Raw genomic sequence first — 19,976 nt, 5'->3', positions numbered from 1 at the left:
CGTTCGCGTGTTCGCCTTAAATTATGGGGTGATGCGTTTGCGAATTTTTAATTGTATGATAAATTTAACTATGTCTATATTATTATGACTGACGTTTAAACGGTGGCCCTCGTGCTACATTATGTATGTGTATTGCAGTATTATTTGCAGGTATATAAAATAATATAACGCGCGTACATAATGTCATAATGTCGTAAATGTTAGGTAACAAAAAATACCGATACGATCTTATAATATATTATTATATGTGTAAACATTGCGATTATTATTTTAAATATAATACTACGGTCTACGTTAGTATCCACCTAGGTGATGTTATTATTATTTATCGTTGTCATATTGTGTCCACTCCTAAATGTTTTATGTACCTATCCATATAATATAGGTACGCTTACATAATACCCATAAAGTTTTTTAGTGTACCTGCGACTGGAGTGCGTGCTAGTGCCTACCTATACGTAAAATAGACCACCGAGACAACCACGAAAGCATAGTGGTATAATATTATGTGTTCTATTTTTTTTTAAACTTCATTCATAATACATGTATTTTAAAATTAATTATAGCAATACGCATATGTGCTAATATATTTTGTGATCTGGACATGCATGAAGAAAAGCAATACTATAAAACACTTAGGTTGGATTTTATTTTTTTATTTATTTATAAAAATAATTTTTTTTGTACGGCTTAATTAATTTTAATTAAAGCTTATGTTTTAGTACCGTTTTCTTTTTGGTCTGTATGGAGGGTTGCTGTCAGAACCAAGAGCAGAAACTAATTAATTTCAGTGATTCACGAGTCTGAGTGGAAACGTTAATAGATGATTTCATTATGCACTTGAACATTATGATATATTATGTGACTGTGATGCCTACTACTACAGGCTACAGCACACTGACGACACAACCGTCACAACCGCGGTGTCTTTAATAACTATTTCTGAACAATACAATTAATAGAGCTGTTCTTGTGGAATGAAATTCCGGCCGAGAATTACCATTATGTCGGCCGTGCACGATATCAGAAAAAGTAAACATAACTCGGTGAGTCCGAGCACACTAGTCGCGCAAGAGTACAGTGCGAGGGAATTCAACGAATATCTGAACAAGTTAGTCTCGGTTGAAAGTTTATAGCAATATAGAAAACGTGTTTTTTTATAGGTACTTATATTGTTAAAATATGTTTGGTAACAGCTAATATGCGAGTATAATATGATCTACATAATATATAGTTATTAGGCATTAGCTATTGATTGCAATATATAAATTATAATGTATATGTACATAGTATGTATACTATTATAATATTATGTCAAATTGCAATAAAATAAAATAAAAAAATTTAGTATCAATAGACAATAGTTCAGTGTTGTGTTAAAAAACTAAATTCCCCTAATCATTGAGCTCCTGAAACTGACGTATATAATATAGTCATCCTCGAACCTTGATTAAGAGGGATGAGTTTTAACAATTTGAAAATATGTATAAAATTCTAATACCTGCAATACAGGTCCTGTATATACGCAGGTTACAAAATCCATATTTCATTTTTTAACTTTATACCCGTCACATTTAACTCCCACAGAAACCGCATTAGATGCATCCATCAATGCATTATTATTTATTTTTTGTTTTAATTTTACCGAATTTATTGTTGAAAATAGATTTTTACAACTACTACCTATTTATAATATATTGATGCGAATATTGAGTGTTTGAAATGAGCCACTTTATCTTAAGAACAAAATATTGGGTATATGTATGTATGTGAGCTTCAAAATTTCAACATTTTATAATTAGTAACTGTTATTTGATAGAAAATATTTTCACTATTTTTTTTTTCATTATATGCAGAATTGAATAGAGAAATATTATATTTTCTAATACCGTTAAAACTCGGCCAGCGTACCGTAGGTTCACCAATTGCCTATCCTATGTATAAAAAATGGCCTTGTTATACTTACTGGGATATACTGCAACTATAATTGTGACTAAATATTTGTGTGTAGTTATTGTGAGAAATTTTTAACCGAACCTGTTTCGTATTGATTTTTATGAACAATTTAGGACCGGAGTTCATTACTACATTCGGTACATTTTGACGTTTGCGTCAATCTTTGGAGTGTTTCCGGTGAGCAACATATACCGAAGAGATGTCTATAAATTAACGTTTCGCTGGTATTATCCAATTGCTATTTACTCGGTTCTCCTGTTTTGTGGATTTGCTTCCATTGAGTTATTCTCGTTGGACTACACCATAAGGAACTTGAATCAAGATAATCTGACCGCGAAAGGCACGAGCTATATTCTATACCTAGTATATCTATATTATTATAATTATTTATAATTAAGACTATAAGTTATATGGGCGCCCATTGGAATAAATATTAAGAACTTGTATTGGTGACCACGATTTATTAATCTACTAGATGGTAGCGCTTAATTTTAATTTTCGCACTCATAATTCACAATAATGCTACAATAAATGTAAATCTACATACATGTAATAGAACGCGTTATCTTGAATTTCAAAACACTAAAGTAAAACGAGCGTCTATATAGAAACAACACGAGAGAAAATTTTTTATCAATTATAATATTGAGCAAGTAACTCAGAAGACAATAAAAAAATTACAAAATACGATTATATATAAATATATAATAGATAAACATAAATATAAATTTAAGTATGGGAACTCTGATATTTGCCTATTTTATACGTGACCCGATCATGGCATGTTTTCCTGTAGCCTCGCCTGAGAATATACTCCTGATTTTTGAACGATGACAATAATACATACTCATGGTTACAGTTTTGACTTTTTAAAATCATGTTCTCCTTTTTTAACATATCTCGACGAATAATTTATCTTCTCATTAGAATTCCATTTTTCAAACTCTATAAATAATTATAATAAATCAAAATATAGTTTTGTATATTGTCGTATCTATACGCCACGTATAGGGCTTAACATATATAACAGAATGATAAATTTCGTTTTCCAATTAGCAGTGGAGTTAAAAAAAATTACAATTTTTATATAATTCAAGAAGTATATTTACCCTGAAATAAAACCAAATTCATACTAATTACATCTAATTTAATTTCTACATCATTTAATGATCTTGACAATTTAATAGTGCGTCCTTCCATGTGTAGTCTTATGTGTCTAATTAAATTGTACTTTTTGCTAAATTTCTGATTATAATGCACGCATTTGAATATATTTGAATAAATTAAAATTCACAAAAACAGAAAAATAAACACAATTATTTAAAATGTCGACAAAGTTTTAAATTTGGAAAGCGTTTTGACACAAAAACTATTATATTATGATAATAATCGATAAGAAATATGATATAATTTTTAATAAAAAATTCGTCCTTGTACTGTTTCTAGACTCTTGTAAAAGTATAGGTACCTACTTAGGTTAGGTTAGAAAGGGGACCCATTACTTGTAGCTATTTGTGATAATAATATTTTAGAATTTTCTCTAAAATAAATACCGTTGCTGTAGGAGGGATAAAGAAAGCCACATCGGGAAGTATATTTTACGGCAATGCGTGTTGTGCTCTTTGGATGTTCATAAAACTAGCAAAGAAATGGCCTAAGCTAATGCAAGACTGGCGGTCGGTAGAGATTTCGATGCGAAGGTTTGGCGCTCCAAGACTCGGATGGAAATCCACTACTCTTGCTGTGGTATTGCTTGTGTTCGCATTCAGTAAGTACCTTTACAATAATAAAGTTTAGAGAGAATGCCATCCATATATATTGATACATAACATGTTGTCTCCGTCTTATCAAAATATAAACGATAAGTTCGTAACAACATGTAGGTGTAACGTCATCTTAATATTTTCTTACATTATAGCTTAACTTTGCATAAATACACATTACACATATTTTTATAAAAAAAAGCTGAATTATTTTATTCTGAGTTAACCAATTTATTATCCGAGCGCATTTTCCAATTATATTTATTAATTATATAAATATAAATTTTAAGTGTAATTTCAATAATTTAAAAAAATATGTAGAATAAAAATGTCGTGCCTTTACAAATTAAAAAAGAAATGGTTAAATCAGCATTACCTATATATCTATTATCCAAATTATTATTATAAATTTTAAGTTCAATAAACCATAAATTAAATCATTAAAATACAGAAATAATAACCTAACCTTATAAATAATCCATAGTATAGAATTTAGTATAAAAAGAATGTCTAAGATTATTAATTATATTATATATTATACTGTTATAGTTTTAGAATTATATGTACCTACTTACTAATGAAATATAATATTTAAACGCCAAACTATATCATTATTATTATTATTTATTATTCTTATAAATTATACAATTTTATACCAATATACTCTATTTTCAGCTGAACACGGCTTACACAATTGGTTAAATACAAGGCCCGGCGGTAAAGATGACATTGCATCCATGTCGCTAATCGACAATGATGATAATGGCAGTCTTATACTTCTAGATCAGTCCGTATGTATACAATATACATAAATTTAATGTACATAATGGTTATTTTTGATGATTGTAAATTTTATTGTTTGTACTTTGTAGGTATACTTTGATGGTATTTTTCCCGTTTTTAAATTATAAATGAAAATGATAATCTATGTATAATTACATACACACATAAGTATACTTACATTAATAAAGTAATAAATTCTATAAATTAACATTTTGCTTCAAAATAATGATAAAAGTAATATTCTATAGGTAATAACAGAAAAAAATAGTAATTCATTCGCATATAATATTTTTTTTGAATATAATACTGATTGGCATACGCATTACGCAATATTAAAAAATATAAATGCTAATAAAATATACTGTTTTAGTACAATTGTATAAAATAAATAACTTTGATTCATTCAAATTTTCAATTAAATGATTTATAATGGTACCGTATAAAAGTACCAATCATAGGGCAATTCTGTAAAATTGTACATACTTTAAAAAAAGTAGCAAATCGAAGCGAGTGCCTTTTGACTAACCTTTAATCTGACAATCTGACTCTGATGTATTAGATATACCTAATCCACGTATACCTACTTAGTATAAATACTTAAAATACATATTTGTTATTAGTATTACATTTAATTTTAAATTATACATTAATAATTACATACACAATGTACTATCTTTAACATTTTTTTCATGTTGATATGTTAAGATCACACCAGGGAGAGTGTCTTGCCTAGTGAAAAAGCAAAGTTAACCAGCCTGATTATAAATTAATTAGAACGGGCTTATTTCTTCCAAAATTGACACAAAAAAAAAAAAAATAAAATAAAATAAAATAAAGATATAAATAATTTTTTTTTGAAAACTTCAAATGAATAGGTATTATAGATTATTGTAGTATAAATAGGTATAAATAAAATGTATATGATCATCGAACATATGATAATAAAAAAATTTAATTTCATAAAATATATTAAATATAAATGATATTTTATGTACCTAGGTGGCTATATATTTTGTTGTTAAAAAGGGTTTTTAAATTTCTACTATTTTTACAGAAAGTTATTGTATTTAAGTCTTTAAACTTCTTTTAACTTAATATTATTATCATATGTGCATTTAAAAATGTTAAAAATTTGCAGTTTTTCATACAAAAATAAGCAATTAAGTCTAACATTTGAATAACTTCATTCTAAAGGCAAAGAAACTAGTACTTAAAAAAGAACTTCTATGTTCTAATAAAATGAAATTGTTGATAATTTTCTTGTTAAATTGTAACTATACATAACATCATGTATTTATGTATATTCAAAGGTAAATCCCCATGAGTCGCTTTTAAAATAAAAATACAGATAATGGATCTATAGTTGTATCATAATATAACATGCTAATTTAAAATAAGTATATTTTTTTCATAACACCACGCTTTTCATTTTTCGCTAATACCGCATTTAAATGAAATTATTATTATTATCTTACATATTAAAAGTTATAGTAGTTATACACAACAGTGCCATGCTGGATTAAATTTATACTTTCGTTATTGTTTGATAACCAGCATTTACAATCATTTTACGAGTATATTATTGTAATATGCCTAAATAGATTTATTTTATTTTGATGGTCATTATTATATTATTTTAATATAAAGCTTATAAATTTACATGGTTCAACTCGGTGGCCTTAGAATACTTACGGCCCATTAAGAATATTCCCACCTGGCCTACAGCCCGCCTCTACAGCGTATTATATTATAATATAGGTAGATAAGTTGAATCTTTATCCTTTAAAATATATCAATCTAATTAACAGCAAAGGATATGTGAATTGTGTATACACAGGCAACATTCACAGGATATCTCGAACGGTTTTCTCTAAAAACGCATTGGTATTTGTACGACGACTATGATAGTTATAACCCAGTAAAAGGCTTCTTGGTAATGTGGTTGAGTCTTACTGCGACGTTCCTGTGGAATTTCACCGATCTCTTCATAATGTTAGTCAGCTCAGCACTGGCTGCTCAGTTTAAGAAACTAACAAAAGCCATGCACAACGTCAGAGGTCAAGTGAGTGTTTTAAATGTTTTTAAATACTTGTTTGAAAAAAAAAAGATGTTTCTGTTAAGTATCTATAAATCTATAATGTAAAAAACGAATTAAATTAATTTTAGTTGGTATATATAAACACTTATTATATATAGTTGAAAATATCTTAAATGGTTATGTGGTCACTTGTGGATATTGGATGCGTAGTTGAGGAAATTACTTGCTAGGAAGTCGAGTTTATACAATACCCTTAAGGATATTTAAAAATGTATACTATTTATACCCATAATACATAAATAGGTGTCGTAATTCACTATTGATATCTATATATAATAAACCATAAACGGCGTAAACCGTGTAAACCGTAAATGTCGTGTTTGTTCATATTATTATCTATATATATTAATATTATGTCAATTGATAATATTATAATTAAATATAATAGTTGGATGGTAGTGTATTCTATTACGCACCTACAGACGTGTAAGTAATTACTAATATTGATTTTTTTTTTCTACTGGTTGCGGTGTACGAAAAAAGATGCTGACAATGTCGCAATGGCAGGAATACCGAGAGACATACACGTCCTTAACTCATTTGGTCAAGAAAATCGACGATCACATTAACGTTATTGTGGCGTTGTCAATAGGCAGTAACATATACTTCATTTGTGCTCAGCTTATTACGGAAATCGAGTGAGACTATTATGCATACTACAAAATAATAATGTACTCATGCACGGTATTATTTTTTAAGCATATTTGTTCTATTTTATGTTTATAATATCTAATAAAGATCATAGATTTTCAAAAACTAAAACAGTAAGATTAGAGAGTATTCTATGCCAATTATTAGCGCACGTAGAATTTTAATTTTGAAATAATAATGAGCATTTAAAAATTTACAATTTTAAAATGCGCCATAATTTGCTTTAACAAAAAAATATCAAAAAAAAAATCATATGCGGTCATGAGGTCCTGATTAATGTCAGTTATTAAATTTTAATTTGTTAATAACTTATTATTTTTTTTTTTTTTAACACGTTAACAGCAGTGTAATTGGCGGTAGGTATATATATATATAAGCGTTCTGCACATGAGCTCGGCGCACCTGTAGAGTATGCTTATTGCTTATTTACTGACTGGCGGTCATACTGTATAAGTTATATTTATAATTCTATGATCTTCTAGCAATCAGTAACGCACACACAAGAAAAGGATTATTAATTTGAAGTTTTAAATAATTTACCTCTAATTTCTACTGAATGATATAAATAAATGATAAAAATAATGGTACATAGTTATGGAATCTAATTTCTGATGTTGTTGTAAAATTCAGATGTGTCAAACGCCAAAATTAAGATAGTCTTGACTGCTATAATCCTGTTTTAAGATAGTAGTAACTAGCAACAAGTAATAAGTAATAACCCAAACATAGCTAAAATAATCTTGAACATTAGAGTGACACATTCGATTTTTAGGAGTTAATATAGGCAATTTTAATAACTTATTTATAATCAAATTTTAATTTTAATATTTTTAATTTTAATACTGATACATTGCCATAGGCAGAGATTGGGAGGTACTTAAAAGGGGGGCTTAGTTCCTCTCCCCAAAATTATTGAAAATTTTTTAAAATATTAATTAGGTGTAATTCAAAGAAAGATTTAAGCTTCTCACTTAAAATTCAATCAAATATCCGCATATGTACATTGCTTTAAGAACTTATAAGTTGTACAACGTAGTTATGTCAGTTGTTAATACCATCGATATTCGATGTTTAGTAATATAGTTTGGTGTGAGAAAGAACCTAAAACACTTTAACTATCCAATTACATATTTCATTACGATTCACGAACGCAGTTATTCCACTTAAAAAGAAAAAACATTAATACAACGTAATTTTAAGCATTAATAACTGATTTAAGTTTTTTTTTTATGAGTATTTGATCATATATTTAAGTAAATTAAAATACGAATTAGTCGAGTATGAATTTTGACCGCTTTAATCGAGTTTTAACGAAAAATAGTCATGAACCTGTGGCCGCACGTTCTCTTGATTTAACATTTAAATGGAACTCAAACGAGTATGATTAAAAAAAAATCACTGTTTATGAATAATAATAACGTATAAAATACATTAAGTGTTAAAAAATATATCAAAAGGCCAATACATATATTATTGATTATTGTTACCAGTTCCATCAAACACAGCTACTTCAGAACGCTGTTCTACATGTACTCGTTTATGTTTTTGGTGTTTCGGACCACAGCAGTCGTGATGCAAGCATCTGCTATAAATGACGAGAGCAAGAAGATTGTGCCTGAAATTTTCATGTGTCCGACGCACAGTTACAGCATAGAAGTATGACTTTAAAACATTCTTGTATATCAACATTTAAATTATAAAATTATTTATCAATTGAACTACATGCCTAGGTTTCCCAACCACTTAAGTGTATAAGATTTTGTTCTCAGTAATTTTGTAACACTATTTCCATTTTCATCCAAGAACCAAAATATTATCTTAGTTTTTCATCATGTATTCATCATAAAACAAAGTAAGCTTATTAAGAGGATATCACAGTATCACACCCACATATTTCGTTTCATCTTATTAATAAATAGTGTACACAATTTTTTCATTCAAATGTAATATTATTTTGGGCATATTGAAATATTTTTTTTTGATATTTCAATATGCAATTAGTTATGAGCATATAAAACTGTACACTTATTGACTATTGTAACTTTAAAATTTAAATACCAATAAAAATATCCAATATAATGACATAGATAATAATCTTACATTTAAATTTAATAATAGGGGGATTCATTTTGTTTTTAAAAATAACATAATAAATTAGTATGGTGTCCTTTTAGTTGAAATAAATATTAAATGATAATTAATTGAAAATTAAAACATATTTACTGCAAATCATAATTTATAATTTATTATTATTTGTAAATGTTATTTTATTCTGAAGGAACATTATACGATTAATTGGTAACAAAATAACTATAATTTTAAATTTATTTCAAAAAAAATTTTTCTTGCACTCACTGAGCACAATTATTCTACAAATAGATCTATAACATTAAAATAATACTAAAAATTAAAAATATTTTATTCTCTAAAAAAAATTGTGTTAAAGACTGAAACAATAAAACTATAGTCAGTTGTTTAACCAAATCTTAAAATGTATTGTTTACAAGGTAAATATTTAAAAATTTTACAAATTTCTGTACAAAATACAACAAAAAAATATTTTATTATTTTATTTTTAAGACACAACGATTTTTACAAGAAGTTACATCAGATTATGTTGCCTTAACAGGATTAAAAATGTTTTCAATCACAAGAAACTTTCTTTTGGGGGTAAGTTTTACAAAATTAGGAAAATTATAAGTTAATCACAAATAAACATTTTCTTTGCAGGTTGCTGGAGCAGTGTTAACATATGAAATTGTGTTGATACAACTACAAAACACAAATTAAAATCAGAACCTTTATCAGATAATCATGTTACTTTTAAAATATTTCAATAAATAATATATAATGTATGATATTTATAGGATTTAACGAGAATTTTAGAAGTAACAATAGTGTGATTAACTAAATCCATGAAGTTTTTTTCAAACATTTTCTTCTTCTTTATTATTGTTATTGTTTTCTAATGACATATGATGGTTGATTGAATTCAAGTCTCGTAATAATAAAGTAACAGTATTTGTTAAGACTTCATTATCTACGCAGCCATTAACTTGATCTTCAAGTCCTGTAAACAATTAATGAACTGTTAGACTCTAATAATTTAGATAATGAGTGACTTAAAATTAAGAAAAACTACCATTAGTCTTAGCTTCAAATAAATTGATTCTGGCTTCTAAATTATCAAAACCATCTTCAATTTCTTCGAGTAAATTTTTTCTACAGTCAGAATTGTTTATAGGTTTTTCGGGTACTGGACCAGAAAGCACTGAAAGATCATAGATCAAAAATTTAATGTAAAATACATATTCAAAAAACTTTAAATATAAAGTATATAAAAACAGTATTTAATGAATTTACATTCTTCAAGCTTGTCTTGAATAGGTTCTTCTTTTTTTTTTGAACCTTGTTCAGTCCATAAATACAGTTTTGGATGATCAGGGGTTTGACTGAAAAAAAAAAAAAATAAGAAGTAAAATTAATTAAATTAGTGAGAACCAGGTATGGGATTTCTTGCCCACATCATTCAAATAGTATACAATATAACTTAAAAAATAACATACCCATAAATTATAGTTTTAACTCGTAAACTATGTAAATAATTATTGTGTTCTATCACTTCAGCTACTAACTGATGAGACTGTTTTAAAATAGCTTCATCTTTTCTTCGTCGCTCATCTTTATGTTGTAAGACACTAAAAATTATATAAAAATTTAGATACATATAAAGTTGATACATTGGGTTAAGTTAAATATAACAAACCTGGCTAATATTCCTTCTTTAATCCAATCTTGTGAATAGTCATATTGTTTTGATCGTCTTTTTTTTAGAGGATTTAAACAACTTGTGCAAATATAATTGTCGGGTACTTGATCTTCAGAATCAATTTTATTACAATATCCATGTTGCCAGCACAAACAAATATCACACTAGAATATAAGTAAAATTGAGATGTCACACAAATGTGATATTAGTCATTATCTTTAAGTATGAACAACATAAGAAATATTTTTAAGTAATTTTAAGTAGAAATGTAAATCAAAAGAAATGCATGAAATTATAATAAAAAATATCAAAAGAATAAAAAGTTTTGAGCAATTGTTTAATTAAATAATTGTATACATACTTGAATCATTAAACCATCTTCTTGATTTGAAGCACATGAACAATTGATCACCTCTTCTTTAGGAAGAGTTTCGACATCTGATTTATTTTTTTTAATTTTAAAATGTCGGTCTGAGCCTCCTATACTTATCATATCATAACTATCTGCAATCAAATAACATTTAAAATGTAAAACATACATAATCTAAGCATTGATGCTTGATTTCTACCTCTAGTTTCATTTTCAAAATCATCATTTAATGTTATATTTCTAATAGCTTCTTTCATTTCAACATATTGTTGTTTAATTGGTGTCTCGGTTGTTGAGCTGAATGATTCTACTACACCAGAAATTCCAGAATCTCTGAAAATTCAAGCGAAACATATAAAACTATAAATAATACTTATAAATAAATCTACAACTTAGTAATAAACATTACTTAGAATTATGAGCTGAAGTTATATTGTTTGGTTGGTCAATGGACGTGAACGATGTGTTATAATTTTCAGAATTAAGAGAGGTGTTATTACTTATTTCTTGTCTGTAAAATATTTTTTATCACTCAACTTATGCTAAATCCTTATAAAATAATTATATTACCATACAACGTAATATTATAAATAAATAAATACTAACTCAGTCAGTTTTAATGATGAAGGAATTGCAGTTGGCGAAGGTGCTTCATATGACGTATTGCCCCAGCTTCTTTTAGCTTCTATTTGAGATATTCTATGAAGAAAATAAGACGGAGATAATTCATCAACATTTTCACCTTCGATTCTTGCTGTTGCGAGATCTGTTACATTAGGTGTTGACACCAATAATTCAGTGTATTCAGAATGATAGTGTTTAATGTGCATCTAAAATAAAAACTATGCATTATTACGATACATTTTATTTATTATAAGAAACTACAGAAATTCAATGACACTAACCATTAATAAATTTTCTTTACGAAACAATTTTCGACATTCTTGTTTTGGACATCTTAATCCTTGTTCGTTAGAAGCATCCATTCTAACTAAAAAATGACAAAAACGTAAGAAATGATGAGTTAATGTAGTTTTCTTTTACAAATTTGGATGTTAAATAAAAATTTATTTTAGAATGACTTATCATAGAATATAATATCATACTTTTTTGTAATAGAGTATTGTTAGCTAGTTCTTGGAATAATGGTGAACAACTTTGTTGTACAGAATTTTCTTGTGAATTGCTGACAGGAAGAGATGTTTTAATTTTTTTTAAAGGTGGTGTTGTTTCTTTTTCATCTGAGTAATTCAATGTGCTATTATCTGGCATTGTACTATCTTTTCTAGATTAAGTAAAAAATATATTTTTAATAAAATAATAAACAAAATTAACTTATAATTATAAACTTACTTAATATTATTTGAATTTAATTTCACTACTAATTTTTTATTTTTACTTTCATTTTTTTTTGATTTTTTCTTTTCAGACCTCCTTTTTTGACCAAAATATGATTTTTTCTCTGTGATAACAGAAAATAAATTGGATAATGAATCAAATCTTTATTAATTATCCTAAGGACCATTCTTACTTTTTTTTTTTTGTTTTATATCATTACGAGAAATAGATTTTGTCGGTGAACATATTTCTGCCTCTGCTTCAATATCTTCCAATAGTTCTTCAAAATTTTCAGATCTCATTAAATTAGTTTCTGTCAAAGGTTTTGGGTTTTTTGAAGAATTAATACTTTCCGCAACTTTTTATTAAAGAAAAATATATGCATAAAATATTATTTAATCATAGTTGTTATTTATTTAATTACCTTTAATGTTTTCCATTTCTGAATTTTCTCCAATCAGTGAATGTTTTAATGTTGTGCTGGTAGAATGTTTTTCATTACTCTAAAAATATTATATTGTAATAAATAAAAATATTGAATAAAATAAGAATAAAATAACTAACAAGTTCAATTTCTTTAAAACTCTACTATATAAACTTAATATACATTTGATTTTTAATGAAATATATCATTTTAAATGTATGATACAATATCTGATCGGGTTAATCACAGTATTATTCATATATTATGTTCTGCATAATATTATACATCAATAGTAGTGTACTGTAAAATGACAACATACAAAACAAAAAGTAAACAAATTGTTAAATTAATTTTTAAAAAAAAAATACAACTTTCTTTAGTCTAAATTGTCTGTTATTATCTTGGTATTTACTTAAAAAGTATATATAAAAAAAAAAAAATAATACTTACAGGAAGTTGTTTTGTCTCACGTTCTGATGATTTCTTAGTATCTTTTATTATTTTTTGTTCTTTATTTTTAGAATCTATAAATTAAATGAAATAATTATTTTCATTAAAATGGCAATTGTATATAAAAGAAATACTGATAATATATATATATATATTGAATAAACTATTGAAATTATAAAAAATAATAATATATAGTAAAATAATACACATTAAATAATAGTTTGAAAAAAAATGACTAATCATAAACTATAATTTGTTGTAGACCAAGTTAAGTTAATGAAATGCAAATTCAATCAAACTCACAAAATTGAGAACTTTAAATGTATTTGTTTATAGTAAATATATTATTTTAAAGTATGTTATTATCTAAGCAAAAATTTGATTATAACATCAAAGAATTTTATACAAATACATTTTAATATTTACTAGATAAAACATTATTTTAATATAATACTAATTTATAGTTTATAATTTGACACGATAATTATTTCCAAAGATATATATCGACAAGTGTTATGTTTTAATTTTTTTCTTTTCATATTAAGTTGATTCAGTATAATGTATAATAATTGAATTAGATTAAACTAGTAATCTTGATAAGAACTAGGATTATAGAAAAATAAATTAATACAGTTTATTAGGGAAACTTGCAGGAGTAGGCATTCAAATAAAGGTCACTGTACCTTTTTATTAATATTCTATTAATAGTAAGATGAATACTGAAATTTAAGTGTTATAAATGATTTGAATTTAAAAGTTTGGCTACCATTCAGTTATGGCAACTATTGTAAATAATGTAATTCAATTTTAGATTTAAGGGTTAATATCAAATTACCTGTTGTAATACAATACCACAATAATATGAAACAGAAACAGTATTATATATTTTTAAAATAAAAAACCAAGAATTTTATTGTAAACAAATTAATATAAAATAAATAAATAAATTTAAAGATACTTCTGTAACCTACATTCATTGGCAAAAAAAATTATGAAATTTAATAGTTGGTATGATGATTTGTAATATAGTACAAAAGTGGGGAAATAATGATAGTACTTGTTATTAGTTATTTTTCCTTATAAGTTATTTTTTTCTTGATTCATACTTTATTGCTTTTACTTTACCATATACAAAGTGAAAGGGATATGATAATTTTTCAAACATGAATTTAAATAATTATTTTAACAATTTAATTAATTTTATTTATTATCATATTTTTTGTTTTATTCAAAAAATTATATAGTTAAATTAAGGATGCAAATATAAAGATATTTTATTTCATACTCTTTTTCAGATTCTGTATAAAACTTTTAAGGTAACATAAATAATTTCATCTAAATAACCTTAAACTTAATTAAAGATTTTAATTTAACTTTATCAATTAAAATTTGCTAAAATACACATAATTAAATTCAATAAAAAATGTTAACCCTTTAAATCTGAAAATGTGCAGTAACTGGATGTAATATAACAATTCAATATTCTGGGATCTTTTTCTAATTTTAAGTAATCAATATTTTCCATGGTAAATAAAAGAACAAATATTTATTTTGTTCCTATTTAAAAAAAAAAAAAAAGAGATGAATTTTTATCAATTAATTACTGTTATTAAAAAGTTATAAACAATAATGTATTTGGTATTAAATTCTAATTTATAAAACACTGAGATGGAATTTTTGTAGATTTTTGACAGAAATATAAACTACCTAAAACTTTTTTAAACTAAAATGATTCTTAAAACAATTTTAGGCAATTAAACATGTAAAATTAAAATGATTTCATGTCTTACCTTGAGTTTTTTTTGTCAAAAAATCATCTTTTTTAAACTTTACTTTAAATATACTGGATGATCGTGCACTTGTAATTGATTTTTTTGCTATTTCTTTTTCAGAGAATTGAACATTAGTAATTATTGGTTTTATTTCAGGTAAAATATTAATATTTTCAGATTGGCTAAAATTTAAAATTCAAAATTAATATAATAATAACTGAACAAAAAAAATATATTATCATTTATTCATACGTTTTTATTAATTCTTCATTTATAGATTTAATTCTATGACTGTCTTTATTAATCCATTCATTTGTTCCATTGCCATCTTTGTAAGTTATAAATATTTCATCACCATCATCTTCCTCTACAAAAGCCGGTGTCCTAAAATAAAGAAAATATTTTTAATTAATAATTAATAAATTTTTTGGATTTCATGTCGTAAGTTATCTACATGAAAAATGTATCTACCACAATTGTTTGTTGGCGATGTACGTTATCTACAATTTTCTACCCCGAAATATGTAAATTATAGGTGTCGTCTACCATCTGAGCGTTATCACATTAAATAACTTTACTTCATGTCTTCATAAAACTGTTTGAAAAGGTTTTTGGATGCATTGAGTGAGTGCCACCACTCATCCATCAATTTCTGTTTTAATAAGTTGGTGGCACAACTTGTAATTATACTGTACTTTATTTTGACACATCTCTATGTAGATTCTATAGATTGGATATTGTCCCCTTTTTTCAGATCAATAAAGTGAAGCTGATGATTTACAGTTTTATGCATATACCTGTGGTCATTTAGATTGCTGTAAGCCCTCCATTCATCCAAATGCAATATCAATCTCCGTACAACGTAGATAACATACAACGCGATCAAAGTTCATGTAAATAACATACAACGTGAGTCCCCATTTTTTTTTTATATTCACTACCCATTTATATTTTAAAATTATTAAGTATATAAATGTAACACTAAGATTATATAATACTCTATTAAATAACATAATATAATTAAAACAAAATATTTCAATAAAAATAGTTAAATAAGAGACATAAAAAAAAACATACTAACAATTATAGTTTTTCTGATAACTGAAATAAAATATTTTTGAAAAAAAATAGTTTTCTATTTTATTATTCTTGAAGGATAGTTTTAATTATATACAATTTATTTATAATAAATTCATTTAAAAAAAATTATAATTTTTATGTACTAAAAAAATATCAATATGATATTATTTTTATCACTTAATTTTTATCACATAATGTATTATAAAGTAGATAATACAGTTATTGACAAATATAAATGAAAAAATTACCACATTTAACATTAAGTATTAATATTTAACAGATTAAAAAACCTCTCCTAATAAAAGATATTCTATAGTAGATTAATATGTTGATTATAATATTCTTAAATTCTGAGATAGCTATGAGAACTATTAGCTTTACATTGATGAACTCGAATAAAAGAATTTCACAAAACACATACAATAAAACAGAAAAGAATCTTATAAAATGCTATTATAGGTTCCTTGAATTATATTAACAGCTTATACAAAACATAATATATTAGTTTGCATATAAAATATAAATTATCATTTTGTTGGTTTTTACGATATAAAATCTTAATTGAACGTAAAATAAGTGTTGCAATTTGTAAGTTAAGTACCATAAAGAAATTTATTGTATCTATCATGTTTGAAATCATTTAATTTTAAGTGACATTTTCTATACTAGGGATGGAAAATTTATAAAATGCTTATTGCAGACCAAATTTGAATGACATGTGAAAATATTTTTATTTTGTTAAACAATCTTGCATTTAATGAAAACAAAATTCTCTCTTCTGTTTTAAAAACAAACCTATCAATTATAAAAGTATGGAACTTACTGCTTCTAAACATAATATTTTATACATTCAAAAAAGTGACCAATTTCACATAACCTTAATATTTTTGTTTGCGTATGTGAAAGTTTAATTTACACAGTAAATTATTTCAAATCCAAATCAAAACAAAGAATTAACATATATTTATTGGACAAACCTAATTCTTCTTGTAGTATTACTTTAAAATTTTTTAAGAACAATAAAATATACAACTAAAACTGTATACAAAGTTTTAAAACCTTCCAGTAAAATTTATCAGTAGAAACCTATGAACGTATAACTGATGCATATATTTATTTGAAAACTTCAATTATAAAGTGTTGGCATAAAACCCACAAAAATTTGGCTATCCTGCTTTATACTAATAACAAAAATTACTCATAAGACCAGTTACAAGTTAAAATGCAGCTCAACTTTATAATTTTTAAAAAGCCAAGATCGGTTTTAAATAGAATTATGTGTATGGATTATTATAGGAGATACAATTAATTCCTATAATACAATGGTTATTAAATTTAATTAAATGTACAACCAACACACGTTTCAAACATTCACTTGTCTCCACCAATAATATTTCTATTTATTAAGTGGTCTGAAACAACAATTAAAATTAATGATTGCTAAAAATTCTTGATAAATAGACCTTCAATTTTTGATTATGTTATTATTTGGATAACAATTCTTATCAGTCCTAATCAGTTGAAATACAATAAAAAATTCTACACACAATGCATAACGATGATATGGTTGTCGTATGTGTGGACGCAATTGCGAGGTCGTGTCAGCTACATTAAACAAACCAATAACCATGCGAATTTCGAAAAATCTGTGTAGTAATGCTTAGTGCTTACCATATATTTCCAGGTGATTGAATTAGGAGTTCTGTCCCGATGTCAAATTCCATTTTCGTTCAATTTCTTACGTCGTCGGCGGTAAAATTTTCAGTAGAGTACGTTTACAGCGACGATGGACGCCATTCGGTGATCGGGAAATGTATGGTGTTAGTTGATCATCATCAATCTTTCGGTGTAGATTTCGGGAATCGAAATTTAACAGTACGTTTAGTGTAATTTATGTTAAAGGAATCATCGTTAATTATTATAATATTTATAATTCTCAAATATTAAATTGAAGTATGATAAAAAAAAAAAATAATAATAGTAAATAAACCGAATAGAGAATAGTAATCGATATCGATAATAAAATATAAACACACTTTGGCGGTGCTCAAATGATAAGAAGTCGTTAGAAACAGGAAGGTACTTCTACAATAAAAACTTATAAAAAAAAATACGATAACTATTTTTAAGCACAAATTAATAGGTAGAACAAAAAATAATCTTAGTTGATCGGGTTGATTCCACGTTACCGCGGTACATTGAATAAAATGAAAGCTACTCTATCGCCACCACTTCTTTTTCATTTCGATCGCGTTAGGTAAATAAGTGTTGCAAACACAACGGCAGGACAAGAGGTTTGTAACACTTATCACGCGAGTTGCTTAGGGCCCGCCAAACTTAAACTGCTTGAACGAATATACAACAGTACATTATCATAAACATGACAATGATAAACAACGTTCATAGTTCATAGTGTTCATATAGGACAGATACAGGACATGCATCATGCCGATCATGGACGTAAGTGTTAAAATGTACAATTCTAACAGGGGCTCGAAATTCCAAAACTAATGGCGTGACCTAATAACTACTGTTGGCTACAAGCTGCTCGTAATTTCTAAAATAAAAGTGTATTTTGTGAAGAATTGTACAAGCATATAGAGTGTAATAGATCTACCAAAAATTATCAACAATTTCAGACGAATTTTTTTTCACACATTTTAAATCTCATCAACACAGTTCTGTTCCGATATTTTCGTAGTTTATAGTTTCAGATTGTAATTTTTACTAATTTATTTTTAAATTCGATACATATTAAGCATGTTACAAATTAATTGACTATTTTAGCGTTTAGTATCATTATTGAAATTAAAGCAAACGTTTGCTTACCAACATATATATATATATATATATTTGTGTATACATATATATTTGTGTATACATATAAGACTTTAATGTTTAATGTTTTACATTGAGCGTTTACGTGAATATTTATCCAATGCATATTTGTCAAGCTTATTTGTAAATTTATAATGTCTTATTTTAAATCAACTGAATTTTCAAGTCGTTATACCTATTGGCTATTTGTATTGGGTAATAGTTTAATTATGAAAATACCTACCCGTTTTTATGTGTGTTTGTACACGAATTATATTTTAAAAATGACTAGGATTTTTAATTCTCGAGATGGTTAGATTTGTTCTAAATGGTACTTTTATAAAGTCAAAAATGAAGATGCTTCGTACTCTTTATAATAATTATTAAAAATAAAACATCAACCTAGGAAAAAATAGTTTTTTTTTAAATCAAAATAATTTTGTATTTTGTTATTAAATAATTCAATTTTAAATTAAAGTATTAGATTTTAAAATACAAGATATCAATGATACAAGATTCTGTATAAGTTTATTTACTGGAAATCATAAAAAAAAGGACTGTGGTCACAAAGATTTTTTATGAGTGATTTGTAACTGATGTCGTTGGATGTGGCTCCCTAAACAGTGAACTGTAATTGTTGATGTTGCCCCTTCGTTTCTGTCAAATTACTTGTTTGTTCCTTTTTGTGCAGCTATACTAGTGTTT

General features: G+C 25.9%; 2 protein-coding genes across 2 annotated transcripts; one reads left to right on the top strand and one right to left on the bottom strand.

The window, feature by feature from the left end:
- The first annotated feature begins 977 nt into the window (after positions 1 to 977).
- LOC112601240 (gustatory receptor for sugar taste 64f-like) lies at positions 978 to 10,043 on the top strand. Its single transcript, XM_025348728.1, has 9 exons — positions 978 to 1,111; positions 2,070 to 2,296; positions 3,521 to 3,724; positions 4,395 to 4,510; positions 6,340 to 6,564; positions 7,084 to 7,238; positions 8,742 to 8,907; positions 9,832 to 9,921; positions 9,982 to 10,043. Exons 1-9 carry the CDS (start codon positions 978 to 980, stop codon positions 10,039 to 10,041), a joined length of 1,377 nt encoding a protein of 458 aa, XP_025204513.1. The 3' UTR covers positions 10,042 to 10,043.
- LOC112601239 (PHD finger protein 20) lies at positions 9,961 to 18,651 on the bottom strand. Its single transcript, XM_025348727.1, has 18 exons — positions 18,126 to 18,651; positions 15,627 to 15,758; positions 15,393 to 15,556; positions 13,603 to 13,676; positions 13,153 to 13,231; positions 12,922 to 13,086; positions 12,744 to 12,852; positions 12,497 to 12,675; positions 12,296 to 12,381; positions 11,997 to 12,220; positions 11,800 to 11,901; positions 11,590 to 11,723; positions 11,382 to 11,524; positions 11,018 to 11,184; positions 10,818 to 10,949; positions 10,615 to 10,703; positions 10,394 to 10,522; positions 9,961 to 10,321 (listed from the first exon to the last, which is right to left on the bottom strand). The coding sequence occupies exons 1-18, from the start codon at positions 18,176 to 18,178 to the stop codon at positions 10,179 to 10,181; spliced, it is 2,304 nt and encodes a 767-aa protein (XP_025204512.1). The 5' UTR covers positions 18,179 to 18,651; the 3' UTR covers positions 9,961 to 10,178.
- Between the last annotated feature and the right edge of the window lie 1,325 nt (positions 18,652 to 19,976).

Source organism: Melanaphis sacchari, unplaced genomic scaffold (genome assembly GCF_002803265.2).
Source record: "Melanaphis sacchari strain LSU unplaced genomic scaffold, SCAv2.0 Contig76_pilon_pilon, whole genome shotgun sequence".
NCBI lineage: Eukaryota > Metazoa > Arthropoda > Insecta > Hemiptera > Aphididae > Melanaphis > Melanaphis sacchari.
The sequence above is the reverse complement of the archived record's forward strand: the minus strand, read 5'-3'. Positions and strand labels throughout refer to the sequence as shown.